Source organism: Alosa alosa, chromosome 3, assembly GCF_017589495.1.
Source record: "Alosa alosa isolate M-15738 ecotype Scorff River chromosome 3, AALO_Geno_1.1, whole genome shotgun sequence".
Taxonomy (NCBI): domain Eukaryota; kingdom Metazoa; phylum Chordata; class Actinopteri; order Clupeiformes; family Clupeidae; genus Alosa; species Alosa alosa.
In genome coordinates, this window is record NC_063191.1 from 14,167,067 (window position 1) to 14,179,831 (window position 12,765).

General features: G+C 42.4%; 2 protein-coding genes across 5 annotated transcripts in view; both read left to right on the top strand.

Moving 5' to 3' along the window:
- wars2 (tryptophanyl tRNA synthetase 2, mitochondrial) overlaps window positions 1–6,242 on the top strand; it is a 21,997-nt gene extending 15,755 nt beyond the window's left edge. The window contains 4 exon segments of the mRNA XM_048239782.1: window positions 1–59; window positions 1,400–1,482; window positions 3,452–3,570; window positions 5,050–6,242. The exon segment at window positions 1–59 is cut by the window's left edge and continues 22 nt beyond it. Of these exon segments, the coding sequence (XP_048095739.1) occupies window positions 1–59; window positions 1,400–1,482; window positions 3,452–3,570; window positions 5,050–5,498 (710 nt within the window). The 3' untranslated portion in view covers window positions 5,499–6,242.
- Window positions 6,243–11,391: 5,149 nt separating this feature from the next.
- Window positions 11,392–12,765, top strand: part of tbx15 (T-box transcription factor 15) — a 31,865-nt gene continuing 30,491 nt past the window's right edge. For all 4 annotated transcript variants that reach the window (XM_048239783.1, XM_048239784.1, XM_048239786.1 and 1 more), the window contains exon 1: window positions 11,392–11,888. In XM_048239783.1, the coding sequence (XP_048095740.1) occupies window positions 11,687–11,888 (202 nt within the window). In that variant the 5' untranslated portion in view covers window positions 11,392–11,686. The remainder of the gene's footprint in view (window positions 11,889–12,765) is intronic.

Below are 12,765 nucleotides of genomic sequence, written 5' to 3' on the forward strand. Positions count from 1 at the left end.
CCTGGATCCTGAGCTGTCTGACCAGCATGCCCCGGCTGCGGCACCTACCCCAGTGGAAGGTGAGAAAGCTGCCCCGCCCTGCCCCGTCACTTTGCGTCGTCTCGTCAGAACGGTCAGAGGGCCTCCGTTCGCACACACACAGATGGTCCATGTTTGCTTCGTGTAAAAACGTCCAGTCCGTTGTGTTTTACGATGCCCCTTAAAAGAGACCAAAGTGCACTCTCTCTCTCTTTTCCTCTCTTCTGCTCCCCATCAGCCTTCATCCCTCTCTTTCTGTCTTTCTTTCTTTTTTTTTTTTCTTTCTTTTTTCTTTCTCTCTCTCTGCCTCTGTCCCTGTCTTAGTGTCTGCCTCTTTGTTGTTTAATCAAAACCACTGTAGCGGATGGAGAGTATGCATGAAGGTGCAGATCCATAACTGGCCACAGCTCCTTCTCTCCTCCTTTTCCTTGTTTGTTCATTCTTTCGCTCTTTTTGTTTCTGTGCTTCCTTTCCCCCTCCGCGTTGCCGTCTTTCCCCGACTTCGAGTTTGTTTGAAGCTATTTCCCCTCTCGCTCGCTCCCATTCCTCCCTCGCGTGTTTCCCAATAGCGGCTAAGCGAGCTGCAACGCTGTTTCTCAGTCCCCGTGTTGGCCACATGGTGAGCGCACATCGGTCTCGTTACCGCGCTTCAGCCCGTTTTTGAGTCCGCGGGGTCAACCAGGCCGGACACCGACCGAACCAGCCCTTTGATATCCCTTCTGCTGGAGGTTCGCCGGACGGCCAGCGAAGAGAGAGAGGGAGAAAGAAAGGAATATATATATATATATATATATATATATAGAAGGAGAGAGAGAAAGAGAGAAATTGAGTGTGAGAGAGGCCTGTCTGCTGGAACTGGAGCGGCTGGAAGAGTGCAGAAGTGGCGTCCTTGGCGGCGCAGCTCCTCGTAAACTCCCTCGCCTCCCTGTTTGCACCACGGTCGAGTGCACAGCAAACGTGCCGGAAAAGCAGCCGTCCCCTTCTGAGTGGCGGGCGGGCAAGCGAACGGCCAGCGCTAACGCGAGAAGATTCCCCGTTGCACACGGAGCCGAGCAGCCGAGGAGGCCGGAACACCCCCCCCACACACACACACCTCTCCTGTGTTTGTACAACTCGTTTGCTCGGGCCAAACAAGCGCGAAGGAGAGAAAAATTCTGATGTGTGTGTGAGAGAGAGATTGGAAAGGCTGAGAGAGTTAACAAAAGTGTGAGAGAAAGGCCGTGTAAAGGTTTGTTTATTAGTTCTCGTTGGTTGACTTTTAATGTCTGACGGACTGGGTGACAAAGGGCCAAGTTGAACATCTGTAAAGCCTTCTCATTATTCCATTCTGGATTTTTTTTTATCCTTCTCTCCCTCTCTCTCTCTCTCCCTCTCTCTGCAGATGAAGAGCAAGCAGAAAAGTGAGGGAAGTGTTGGGCTGTACACATACCCCGTCCTTCAGGCTGCAGACATTCTCCTCTACAAGTGAGTGCTATTGCAAACACACTCTCTTATGAGCCCCACAACAAACATTACATATGTAAATTAATACAACATTTTTACTTACACATTCTTGTTTTTGAATGTGTTTTCTCAGCTGTTAGATGATATACCAGCTTTTTGTTTTTTGGGGATTATTTGTACCCCCTCTGTATGAGTTTATTTATGGCAGATTGTTTAGCTCTGCAGGTAATCCAGTTAGATAATATAATTCACAAGACATCGTTTAACAAAAATAGAATCTATATATTTTTTAAAGATTATTTTAATACATAGTCCATCTTATTAAATATAATTGCAAATATGGCAATCCCTGAGAAACACCAACTCTGACACTTACATATACATTTATTAATTTAGCAGACACTTCTATCCAAAGTGACTTACAAAATGAGGAATAACATCCAAGCTATAATGCAGAGGAGACCTTAGAACAATAATTATTACACGGCTCTTCAGAGTGCTGCAGAATGCTCCATTCACTTGAATGGGCCTTCCCAACGCTTGCCTCTGCTGCGTGTCGGGGTCCGGTTCGCCCTGTCGGGACTTATTTTCCCAATAATGACCGGCGTTCTATACATTATCCCTTACATACTACATCAATAAATACTACTAGGTTGCTAGGTTACGGGGACACTGGCGAGACACACCGCTCCGTCTGGCATCATGTTTTTGTTTGTTTTTATGTAATGTTGGTAATTTTATGTAATGTCATGTTTATTTTTTTTGTATTGGTTTGTCTAGTTAAATGTTTTCCCTATTTTTTTTACATTATTTTTGATAGTTTTCGTGTTATTCTTAGTCCTTTTTACTGCTTCTAAGTCAGCTGATGTCGTTGACGTTTGTCCATTGGGAGCTTGCTATGGCTAGCTTTTGCCCTAGCTGTGCCTCTGACATCCTTTCATCCATCCGTGAGCGGTGCTGCACTTCACTGTCTCGGGGTCGAACAGCTGGGGATCGTAAAGATCTGCGTGGACAGCTGTTGGACTTAGAGCTGCCATGCCAACTACTAACTGGGCCTCGAACATCCTTCCATCCAAGTGGATCTGCCATCGGGACAGCTGGACTTAGGCTAGCCTAGCTGTTGCCTGAGCTGTTGCTGACCTGCGAGCTGCCATGCTAACTGCAGACTAACGTTAACGGTCAAGAGCTGCAATCTCACAGAGCAACAAACTGTTAAAAGTCCACCGAATTGCGGATCTACAAGATCTCCCACTACTTCAGACTGTGCTTCCAGTGATCTCCAGACTGCAGTCTACAAGGCCTAATGTTAATTTTATCTCCAGACTACCAGTGAATTCACCGGGTTGGTCAGTTGCTAAAGAACTTTGTTGGTGTTGCATCGGTTGTGAAGACACAGCTCTGTGCGCAGTTTTCACGGGTCATCATTGCCCTTGGACATTTTCAGCTGGTTTGGAAATTGGACTAATTTTAACATCACTTTTCCCCTTTTTTAAATATATTTTCTTTTTCTTTTTTTTAAATTTGTTTTGTTGTCTGTCTTGTATGTCTTGGTGTCATGGGCACGCTGGCGACTACGCCGCTCCATCTGGCATCTTTTGTCTTGTTGTTATCTATGTGTCTTGTTTGTGGAGCGCTTTGGGTTGCACTCTGTGCATGTTAAATGTGCTTTAAAAATAAAACTGACTTAACTACTAGGCAGTGGACCTTAGGTAACAATAAAATCTACATCAATAGATACTACTATGCAGTGGACCTTAGGTAACAATAAAATCTACATCAATAGATACTACTATGCAGTGGAGACCTTAGGTAATAAATACATTACAGTCCTGTAGTGACACATTACAGTCCTGCTGGCCGAATCCGCACCATATCAGAGGCGCATCTGTCCAACAGACTGAGAGCTAGACTGAGGATCAATCTGTGATCAATGATTGTGATCGATTATTGGTTATTAATTGTGGGTTTGGCTTTGCGTGTTGTCCGGCAGGTCCACTCACATTCCGGTCGGTGAGGACCAGGTCCAGCATCTGGAGCTGGCCCAGGACTTGGCGCGGATATTCAACAACCACTACGGAGAGTTCTTCCCTGAGCCCCGCGCGCTACTCAGTAAGTCCAACATTTATGTGGAGTTCTTTCCCGAGCCCGTGTGCTTCTCAGTAAGTCCAGCATTTATGTGGAGTTCTTTCCCGAGACCCATACGTTACTCAGTAAGTCCAGCATTTATGTGGAGTTCTTTCCCGAGCCTTGCACCGGATCTAGGTTAATTTATATGATGCATTTATATGTTTATGTGTTATGTCTTTTATCTTTGGATAAAAACATCAGCTAAATGACTAAATGTAAATGGGTGAACATCGATGTAGGCTCACACACTTAATACTGGACTTTCATACACACACCACTTAGGATACACACACACACCGCAACCAATAGAAATACTAATATATTATATTAAACGTTCAGTTAAAATACATGTGTGAGATTTTTTCTGTACATGTCAATACCCTCCCCTCACACACAGACACGCAAACACAAACAGAAACACACTAATGTAATGTCCACACAAGTGCAGACACACTCACGTAAACACACACTGTCTATATGTCTAAATAATACATTTGTTGATGAACCTCATTGAGGAAATAATATTGTGTAAGTGTGTCACATAAAATTCTCACAGCCACACAAACTCACATGAACTCCTTTGTGCGCTCAATACGCAGTCACGTTGACCTACTCAAACACACACACACACACACACACACACACACGATCAGGCTTTTCAACATGGAGCACAACAAGCCCTGCCACTTGGCTACGCCCTTTTATGGTACATAATTATCACCATTCTAAAAGGACAATATGTAAGCAATCATGCATGCAATGGCGCTTTGATTAAAGGAAGACTTCCATGCTCCCCCAGGGTGATAATTTTGATGAGGCTGTTTTTATGGCTGATTTCAACTTTTTTCCCCCCTTCATTTTGGGTTTTGGGGGTGGGTGAGTATGTTGCTGATGAGCTAAAATTTGAATGAAAGTAGTCTGGTGATCACAATTGACCCCATCAGATACGCTATAATCAGCAGCAGAAGTTCAAAGTTCGTTTCTTTTAAAAAATGAAACATTGGAAGCAAGAACAATAGAGGTAGTGACGTGTCATGGATATCGGAAGACAATTATGATGGCACAGATGTCATGGATACCAATGAATAAGAGTGAAGTAAAGCTAGACTTGGTTAATATGGACATCTTTGCCCTACAAATATTGATTAGCGGTTTGTTGTTGTGACTTATTTACATTCTGTATGTTGGATGAACCACTGTTGAAGCAAGTAGCAGCATTTGGCAATTACTAATTTTACTGTAACATATCAATTAATCTCTTTAAAAAATGCATGAACCATAGAAAAAGAGGCAGCAAGTTTCTGTTCCGTTTCTTAACAGAATCAGATGTGCAACATATGTGAATGTAGGAATGCTGAATGCAAGTTTGATGAGTTTATATGGAGCACTGATTTGTCTGCCCTTTCCTCTCTCTCTCTCTCTCTTTCTTTCTTTCTTTCTTTCTTTCTCTCTCTCTCTCAGGCACCATGCGGAAAGTAAAGTCCCTCCGCGATCCGGCCGTCAAAATGTCTAAATCGGACCCCCAGAAGCTTGCTACCATCAGCCTGACTGATTCGCCAGACGACATAGTACTAAAGATCCGCCGCGCCGTCACAGACTTCACCTCCGAAGTGACCTATGACCCCGACGCCCGGCCCGGCGTGTCCAACCTGGTGTCGGTCCACGCGGCTGTCTCGGGCCTCACCGTCGAGGAGGTGGTCCGCCAGGCGCACGGGATCGACACGGCCCACTACAAGCAGGTGGTGGCCGAGGCTGTGGTCCAGAGGCTGGATCCCATCCGGAGGGAGATCCAGAGGCTGAAGGACGACCGGGCCCACCTGGAAAGTATTCTGGCCCGTGGGACACTCAAAGCTCGGGAGCTGGCCTCACCGGTGATGAAAGAAGTCCGACAGCGCGTAGGCTTCCACTGACTGTGTGTGTGTGTGTGTGTGTGTGTGTGTGTTTTTTAAATTGCGGCTGCCCTGTTCTCCAAGGAAGATCTGCTACTCTGGTGGAGTCTTGCTACAGCCTTATAGCAACATCCCTGACCAGAGGCTCCAAAAGAGATGGATTAGATTATTGTGATTATTAGATGATGCTGAAATGGAACCACGTCATAGAAAAGGAATTTGCCAGCTACAAGGAGAATCAAGCTGTAATTCTTTTTTTTTTCCCTCTGTCACAATGGAAGAAAGTCCTCTTCTGTTGTTATCTTGTGATACTGAAACTGACCTTGCTAGCCTTCTGTGACTTGAGTAGGTCAGTTTGTTTTGATTGTTGTGGTAACATTTACACTGAAGGTAACAAGGGCTATTGAATGTGATATGTTACCAGTGTCAGCTAAGGAGAAGGGACAGAGAGAGAGAGAGAGGTGCCTAGTCTTCCCAGTGGCTTGTGAAAAAGAACTCTTCTGTATCCTTCAGGCCCTGCAATCTTGGGGAGACAGACTGTTTTCCCAGAATGTATTCTGGGACATTTTTATTGGCACTATGGAAACTAAAGCGAGACTGGTGATGACGCTGTCTCTACTGTACAGGTGAGCTTATAGAGACAAGCTCTTCCTTACACTGTTGCTCAGTCACACACTTTCAGTGACCCCCCCCCCACTGTTCCTTAATTATATTATTTTGTCATGTTTTCTATTTATTTTCAGAATAAATGTAAAAAGAATGTTATAATGAAACTGTACAGTGTTAATGCACATAAATATCCATTCATGCTTACAATGGGTGCACACACACTATGTTGAGATTTGAAATCCCTTTCACACCTGCAGCCCACCCTGCATCCAATACAACATACACACACACACACACACACACACACACACACACACACACACACACACACACACACACACACACACAAAAAGAACACTGGTACAGCCATCATCATTTCCCCATCATTCAGTGCAGGTCAGCAACGCGACACATCGTGAACACTTCCCCCTCACTGTGATGGTTGGACAGACCGTCCGACCTGCCTCTGGTTAAGACAATATTTCTACCTTCTGCGGTCCATCTTGACGTCTTCTCTCTGCCAGCCCGTCTAATGGATCAAATAAACTGTGGGGTCTGGCCTCCGCCGTTATTTTCCAAATGGATATTTACATGGGAACCGGGAGGGTGTTGGAGATGCCCCGCGTACATGTTCGGCCTTGACCTCACCACTTTTTTACAATGCAAAATTATATATCTCGGGGGTTCGCTGCCATCTATAAGGCCGCTTTGAATATATTTTAAAACTGGCCCAGTTCAGCTGAATTCTGATAAAGGCAAGCACGGTTTCTCTCCCTCCTTTCGACATGTCTCTCGAGCGCTCTCGCTTACACTGATGTCATTTTTATTTACAGTGGCGCGAGCACCTGTGAAAATCGTCATGTAAGGCTTGCGTTGGCTATCTCATGTACTTTAAGGCCAGAAAGAAGCGATGGAAGGGAAAGGAAATCGCATTGCATGTTGGCCTACACGTCATGTTCTTTTGCTGATCTAATCGTGTAATATATAGTGACCTTTCACATTTCTAGAACTCCGCTCAAGAGTATAATATATTTTTTCTACCTCAATGGGCAACGTAGTTATATATTAAACTTTAGATAAATAGTAGTCTTAAGTCAAAATATTAAAAAAACGAATATTTAGTTACCGGTTTTTCATTCGTTCTCAATGCAGTCTGCTATCATCTCCACTTTTATTAACATGTCATTCACACAAGATGTCAGCGCGGGTGTCTTATTTATGGACAAGAAGATTTATTTAATTTAGGCAAAACAAAAACAGGCTAATCTGAACACAGAAACGGTGTGATTATGTAGTAGGCTATGCCTACCTTAGAAAATGTTAATGTGTGTGGAAAATCGTCAGCTACATAAAGAAACACGCCTCGTCGCATAGCCTATCCATAAATCATACCTGTGGCTTTAGCTGCGTGCGTGGTAAAGTTTTATTTAATTGGGTTCAGAAGCTCAGAAAAATCAACAAAACATTTACTTCGTTATTTATACTGATGACTAACCCGTCTAGTAGTCGAAGATGAAATGATCCTATAGAAATGTACGATATATTATAAATATAATGATTGTTTTAAATAAATATGTGTAGGGCCTACAATTTTGCGGATATTATTTTTCCAACTTGTTTCCAAACAGACGCGGAGTGTCTGAAATATTTTCCATGCAGTCGTGTGCTTCACCAAGCCCCAGTAATGAAGAAAATGAAATATTTTTATACTTTTGAAGTTCCAGGAAAACTCCTAGGGATTATACACACCGATAGTAAATCTTAACCTGCACTATTACTGAACTATCTAAAATGTTGACGTTTCCCCTCAAGACATTTTACGAATCGGTAGATGATCAGAACCTCCCTTACACGCCGCCTCCCATGAGATTATTTTAATTGGACAATGTTTCTCCAGGGTCGAAGAGGGCTTAGCTTACCCTTCGTGACTGGACGCCGTCGTTTATCCTTCCCATATGTAAAAACATGAAGTGGAGAAATTGTGTCTGTAAACAGCCCTGGAAAATACGGTTTTAAATGGATACCGATAAAGCTGGCGCAGTGTGGTGAGTGTTAGTTCATCCAGAGCAATGACAAGCCCTTTCCTCACTACTTGCATTGCGTTCTCCCCATAACCTACATTTAAGCGGAGATCCGCGTTTCATGTAACGATGTGAATTAGGGAAATATACAGTCCTACATGTAGCCCCAAATTCCTGATATCTTTTGTTGTTTTATTCCAAATGTTATGATATGTAACACGGCTGTAAAGCGGAGTCATAAAGAGGACACTTACCATAAATTTGAAATCTCCGCCTGTGGCCAAAAAGCGCCAAAAGTGGCGCACATCTTTGCCTATTGCCCCGGGATACGTTGGATTTGTTGCAAAGTATTAAAGACAAAATCAAATGTTATGTTAACTGATTTGACGGAATCCAGAGCTGTTTTTATATAGGTCAGAGGTCATATTACTCTTTTTATGCAACACAGTTTAAAACTCCACGCATTTGTGCAGAGAAGACCTCTGTTAATTTCAAGTTGATTAAGTGTTGACTCAATTCTATAGGCCTATAATCAGGTGTTAAACTACTACAATAAAAAAGATGGACGGTGTCTACAGTGAATTGTGCGTGCTGACAATTGTCAAAGGCATAGGCATATGTCCGAAAAATATATATATTTTTCTCAACTAAAGGACGAAGGAGACGACGGACGCGACAGGGGCATCTTATAAATAGCAGTTCTTTCTCTTACCTGTCTGCCCAGGGCATTGCGTTGAGAGCTTAAAAACGAAAACTGTGTACACAACAGATGTTATTTCAATAAAGATTTGTTAATTTGTTTCCGTTGAGATGGCATTTTGATTAGCCCAGTCGTGGAGATTTTGACCAATTCACAGGGTGCATTGAATTGATTGGCTAGACTATACATGACCGATTCTCGGTCAATTGTAATGGTTACACTTTAGTTTGCATTGCAGATTTTTTTGTCAGCCTATGCTGTCTGGTTGGCCTGCTTCAAACCCAGTTGTTTCAGCGTTAGAGGCGGAGATCAGTGTCCTTCAGGACTATAGCCTATGTTCCGTCGTGTTTAGTCATGCACCGACCAGAGAGGAGGATATTTAATATTCAGTCAAAATGTTATTACTTGATAGACAAATGTATTAGCCTATATCTCCGAGATAGGCTATGCCTCCAGCCATGATCTGAGTGTGCCCTTTTGCTTATGGTTGACAACTATTTTCATATGCGGCGGATGGCAAGACTATAACATCTTACTGATTTGGGAGTAAGGCTACAGAGTACAGGGTTATTGCTATCATTCAAATTCATGAGAGTTTTTGAGATATTCTAAACAATAATGAAGTACATGGGAATTTGAAATGAAGAAAAGCATATTTCATATTTTTTGGTATTGGTAACAATAAAATATATATTCTACCATGTAGCTTCCATAAACATGTATGTCTATAGGTCAGATGATGACCCGTGCAATGAAAAGTCCACACAGTCTAGGTTGTACAACATTAATGAGTAACCTGACTGCATTTTTAAAACTTCATAACGAACAGTTTCGCCTCCATATATTAGACTTGTGTGGCAAATTGCACGACTACAAATGATTCCATGATGATCGTGAAAGAAATAACTATTTAGATCTTAACGAATTAGTGAAAATTATGCCTTACAAACCCTTTAAGAGCATTATGACATCTCTAATGTTGCAGGAGAGAGGTGAAAATGAAAAACACTGAGATCCACTTGGCACTTATTAGCATTGTTATTGACATCTTTTTGCGCTATTGTTGACTACCGATATGTCAGGCTGGAAAGACTTTGGGTCTTGGGGGGGTTCGACTCGACCCACAGAAACACTTGTGCATGATCCTGACGGCAAGAAGGAACGACTAGTGCTTGGTCGTTCACATTACCATAATCAATCACAAATATTTGAGGATGATATCAGAAGTAGTTAATCATTAAAAAAATCGTACCTAAGAAATTTGCAAATGGTTGCATAGTGATGTTAATCAGAATGTTTTAGTGTAGCCTATTTTAAATACCACAATTCTCAATTAAAAAATAATTTCATTTGCATCATATAAAAATGGCTTTGTAATCTTACTTCAAATTGGTACTGTTGTAAAGTACCAGGCACAACATAGCGACCGTCTTTATTACGATAAAGTCGGTCAGAACAGCTTTCTGGTCTTTAAAGTTGCAAAATATCCGCAATTTAATGATTTAAAATTACCTCCATAATTCATTGTTTTCAGGTCACTTTTACCCATTTTCGTTGGGCCACTCAAAGGTAGCGTGTGTAGGCTACCCAAGGCTGTCACTATAGGCTAGACCCTCGGCTGACATCTAAACGAATTGCGAAGCCTATCTGTTATATACTTCAGAGCAAGACCCAACAGCCGTGGACAGCCTTAAAGATCTTAAGCAGCAGCTCAGCACATAGAGTAGCCCATTTTACAGGCTGACTCACCTGCCATCGGACTTAAGCCCTGTCGGATTTGCCCATGCACCGGTACGCCAAAGTTAAGCTCAGTCGCTAAAGTATGTGAGAGAAATTACATTTCAGAACTATCTCGTGGTTTATGCAGTGACTGATATAGGATTGGTAGCCACAGCGTATTTATGGAAACACAATATATGGAATAACCTACACATTTATAACTAAAGCTAAAAGCACTCTCTCCTCCGCAACGCAATGTGGGTTCTAATTGATATTTTAAGTTTGATCTGAAAATGTTTAAATTGCCATAAGCTAGATATATTTTGATGGGTATTGGCGCACTGGGCCCATAATAGCTGACAACGTGTGGAAATCTTCCACAAAGAGGAAATGAGCATCACTGCGACTTCATCGTACACATACAGGCAATGCATGTAGAAGTGAATGAGTCAATAAATACAATTTTGAAGGGACGAGGGTAATTCATGTCGCAATGCTGTTTCAAGTTTAATAAGAAACGGGTTTTACTTCATGTAGCCTAGATAAATGTAAACCTCAAACTCTTGGAGACATTCGTATTATATTGCCTTTTCCCAAAAACATTCAACCATATATTTTTCTTCATAAAGCCCCAACGAGGTTAATTTACTGTTGCACGGTCGGTCAGAAGAGTCCAGCCAAATGCTCCAGTTCCACGAGCTGTTATTTCCCTCCTCTGTTATTGGACGACATATTTTGGTTTTCTCTCTTTCCGCGTTTCTCATTGGACACACGGGATTTGACAGGGAGCGAGAGGGCTGCCCTTATGTCTTCGAAAAAAAGTTCTCCAGAAGTGAGTATCAATCAGAGAGCAGAGAGAGGGACAGAGAGAAAGAAGGAGGCAGGACGGAGTCACGAAAACAGCTAGTCATTATCAAAATATCTCTTCGAACCACATTTACTCTGCCACGCCATTGACTGCTATGGGACATGGCATCTAATCTCTGTAAAAGTTTAAAACTCTTGAGGTAGTCATAGGTTGGGGGATTACTTTTGTCACCGGAAAGTTTTTCTTCTTCGTCCAAGCTCGCTGTAAACTTTCTGCTTGTTTTGTTTGCTCGGTACCTGTGTGTGCGGAAGGAGTTTTTGTCGTCCCCTCTGCTGGATTTGTTGCGGGAGAGATGAGTGACAGGAGACGATCTGCCGCCGCGCTGAGCTCGAGAGCGCACGCCTTCTCGGTGGAAGCCCTGATCGGGACGAACAAGAAGCGGAAGCTCCGGGGCTGGGAGGAGAAGGAGCTCGAGCTCTCCATGGAGAGCCTCGCCACGAACGGACAATTAGGAGACGGTGACGATCCTGCGCATTGTCTGGATATCGACCCGGGTTAGTTGCGTAACGACAGTTGGCTTATTTTTTTTGTCCTGGTGTTGAACAATGAATACGGGTCTTATAAGTGGCATGGATTAAACGGCTGGCATGGGTGGCTTGTTGAGCAAGCTCAGCTGTTTTCACCATCATCTGTTAGCTGACTGTTCAATCAAAGAAGAAGTAGAACTAGTATACACGGCAAAGATGGCTAGCAGTTTATAAACAGGTTTACTCTTCATTTTAAAATTACCAGTGTTTAACATGTGACTGTGCAATGTTCTTACTGCAATGCTTGGCAACAGAACAGTACACAAACTAGGCCTTCAGTTCTCCATGAACAAACTTCAGCTTTTAAAAGTGGTATTTTTGACCTATTATAATAGCATTTAAAATATTGGGGAGATCCTTTAGCACATAAATTTAACCCGGTTCCTTTTTCATACGCAATCAGATTATATTTTATTTAATTGCCAAAAAGACTACAGCATTATTTAAATGTTCATTTTAATTTGGTATGTCTATTTATATAACCCAATATCAGCTTACCTTGAAGCTGTCCACAATTTGAAAAGCGTGACGTGGTTTTTCAAGGCCGAGCTTTTAGCTATCAAGTATTTTCAAGCGCTTAACTATCTGCTCTGTGTATTGAAATACATATAGTATATACATTTGTAGTGAAATTAAATTAGTCAATTATGCAATCGTCTTTTCCTTGGTTCATATGTTTCATTAGGGTTAAGTTAAAAGGATTTGATGGCATAGGCTACATTGTTACCACGAGTAACATTGTTACAACGTGTAAACTCCTGCAAACAGGTGAGGATGTGTACGCAAGTCTTTCGCAATTCAACAAGTCTCTTGGTGTTGTCAGATTAGATTTGACTGTGTGTGT